The sequence below is a fragment of the Sycon ciliatum genome, chromosome 3 (genome assembly GCF_964019385.1).
Source record: "Sycon ciliatum chromosome 3, ocSycCili1.1, whole genome shotgun sequence".
In the NCBI taxonomy this organism is placed as follows: Eukaryota; Metazoa; Porifera; class Calcarea; order Leucosolenida; family Sycettidae; genus Sycon; species Sycon ciliatum.
Genome location: NC_088645.1, coordinates 38,319,251 through 38,322,095, shown reverse-complemented (window position 1 = coordinate 38,322,095; position 2,845 = coordinate 38,319,251). Strand labels below are relative to the sequence as shown.

At 52.5% G+C, this 2,845-nt stretch overlaps 1 protein-coding gene across 1 annotated transcript; it reads right to left on the bottom strand.

Annotated features, from left to right (window-relative positions):
* Nucleotides 1-1,254: 1,254 nt before the first annotated feature.
* On the bottom strand, nucleotides 1,255-1,977 carry LOC135813059 (uncharacterized). Its single transcript, XM_065326277.1, has one exon. The coding sequence runs from the start codon at nucleotides 1,975-1,977 to the stop codon at nucleotides 1,255-1,257; it is 723 nt and encodes a 240-aa protein (XP_065182349.1).
* Between the last annotated feature and the right edge of the window lie 868 nt (nucleotides 1,978-2,845).

Below are 2,845 nucleotides of genomic sequence, written 5' to 3'. Positions count from 1 at the left end.
AGTATAGCGCCAAAAAAAGATGCAAATTATGTCACCTAGTATGCAGAAGGGGGGGACAGAGAGAGAGAAGGTGCAACTAGCACATCACGGAGAAGAAGCAGCAGAAGGTAGCGCGCCATTGCACTGTGCTCTGTGAAGTAAGCGCGTGCCATGGCGTTACGCAGAGTGTAGCGCCAAAAAGAAATGGATGCGAGTTATGTCACCTCTATGCAGAGAGGGGGGAGAGAGGTTTGCCACCCGCACCGACGGCAGGGCGCTGGGCAGTAGCAAGCTATGACTAGTCGACTGTGAGTATGAGTCAGGTGTGAAGCAGGGAGACAGGGTGATAGGAAACAGGTGTAGAGTGACGACTTGCCCCCGATGGCGGGTCGCCGAGTCGCAGAAAAAGTCAAAGTATGTCAAGTGTCAAGTGTGATGAAGCAGTGCGGTCAAAAAGTGAAAAAGAGGCAAGTGCAGATGGTAGCCCAGGTAATGAAAGTAGTATACTAGTACATGTATATGTACAGTATGGTGTAATATTATGCTATATGCATTATAGAAGGTCCCAGCCGGTGCTTGTGTTAACTGTTGGCTTGGTGTCACGTATTTCAATAACCCTTGACTTTTTCTGCGACTCGACGACCCGCCATCGGGGACGTCACTCTACACCTGTTTTCTATCACCCTGTCTCCCTGCTTCACACCTGACTCATACTCACAGTCGACTAGTCATGGCTTGCTACTGCCCAGCGCCCTGCCGTCGGTGCGGGTGGCAAACTTCTCTCCCCCCCCCCCCCTCTCTGCATAGAGGTGACATAACTCGCATCCCTTTCTTTTTGGCGCCACAATCTGCGTAACGACATGGCACGCGCGCTCACTTCACAGAGCACAGTGCAATGGCGCGCTACCTTCTGCGGCTTCTTCTCCGTGATGTGCTAGTTGCACCCTCTCTCTCTCTCTGTCCCCCCCCCTTCTGCATACGAGGTGACATAATTCGCATCATTTTTTGGCGCTATACTCTGCATATATATACTGCTCTTGTGTGGCTTCCACGGTATTCATTGTTATTACCTGACGATGGCCAACTGCCGAAACGTTGTATTATAATGGAATGGTTCAGATTTGCAGAGACTTGTGGAATGGGTGAGTTAGCCCAATTGTGTAAATACTTAAGTATTTTTTCAAGATAATATAACCTAGGATTCGAACCCGCACTATCGTCCTGCAATCATTATCCCGATACACTTTGCATACATACTCATTCTTCCAAGTTGCTTCACGTTATGATCTTGCATTTGAAACCCCTATTTGAATATTGTGGCCAGCTGTCTTTGATGGTACGGTACTGTGGGACAGTTTGCTGTGACACCTCGAGACGGTTTGCTGGGACACCTCGAGTTGCTCGTTCCGAACGACGTGGTGCTGCTGGCTGGTCAGCGGTGTTTGGCTCAACATCAACAACAACTGCAGTGTCGTCCAAGGGTTGCTTGATGACGTGTCGGCGGTTGCGACGAACAGTGCCGGTGTTTGTCTCCACATTGTACGAACGGTTTGACAGGCGTTCCACTACTTTCCCTTCTTTCTTCAAGTCTGGGATACACACCTCGTCACCGGGCTCTAATGGCGGCAGAGGTCGGGCAGCATGGCGGCTGTCGTAAACCTCTTTCTGCTTCTCCTGCAGGGTGTGCTCAGTGGTCAGGAGAGCGGTGATGTCGGGCCATTCTGGGTGAAGCTGCTCTGCAGACGTCATGACAGTCGTGCGGATACGTCGACCGTACAAAAGCTGAGCTTGCGCAAAGCCGTTGGCTACCGGCGTGTTGCGATACGCTAAGAGAGCATCAGGCAGACTCAGGTTCTTCTTGAGAAGCTCCTTAGCAGTTCGGACAGCTCGTTCTGCTTCGCCGTTCGATTGGAGGTAGCGAGGACGGGAGGTTCGGTGACTGAAGTCGTACAAGTGGGCAAAGCTACGGAAGCCCGCACTTGCGAAACTGGGGACCATTGTCACTCACAAGGCATGCTGGGACGCCATGGGTGGCGAAGAGACCATGAATCTTGGAGACAATGCTGGCAGACGTCGTGGAACGCAGCGGGATGACGTCAAGAAATCGGGAGAAGTAGTCAACTACCACGTGGTACACTTTACTATTATGCTCCATCAGATCACAGCCAATGGTGTGCCATGGGAGCTGAGGGTGCGGAACCGGCTGAAGTGGCTCGCTGTGCTGGAGGCGGTGTTTACAGCAGAAGGGACATGCTACGACCAGTGAGTATACTTCTTTGGCAAGGCCTGGCCACCACACTGAGTTTCGCGCTAATGCCTTACACTTCGTGGCACCCTGGTGGCCTTTGTGTAGAGTGGTGGCAAGGACCAAGGCACGCTGCTTGGGTGGCATGACGATCCTGGTGCCATGATACAGGACGCCATTGCTGCATGACAGTAGGGCACGTTCGTGAAAGAAAGGGCGGACTGCATCCTCTACAAGATGGGCTGAGTCGGGCCACCCAGACTTCGTGTACTGCAGGACTTGCTGCAAGACGGTGTCTGCTGCAGTGTTAGCCGCAAGCTCTTCCGCTTTGCGTGCTGAGACGATTTCACTGTTGAATGTTGATATGTGAAGAGAGATCTCTTCCGCCAGCTGAAATGTTGGCGTGTCGACCGACGCGTCCGGAGCGCGTGATAGGGCGTCCGCTACAACAAGCTGCTTTCCGGGAATATACACAGCTGCGAAGTTGTACTTCAAAAGACGCATGAGCAGTCGCTGGCAGCGCAGTGGTACACGGTTCAAGTCGCGCGTGTTGATCAGAGGTATCAATGGCTTGTGGTCCGTATGGACCGTCAATGACGGGTCGCCGTACACAAAGCCATG

Bases quoted from the DNA above. Each gene is read 5' to 3' on its own strand.
- LOC135813059 (XM_065326277.1), bottom strand. From the start codon at position 1,977: ATGGTCCCCAGTTTCGCAAGTGCGGGCTTCCGTAGCTTTGCCCACTTG.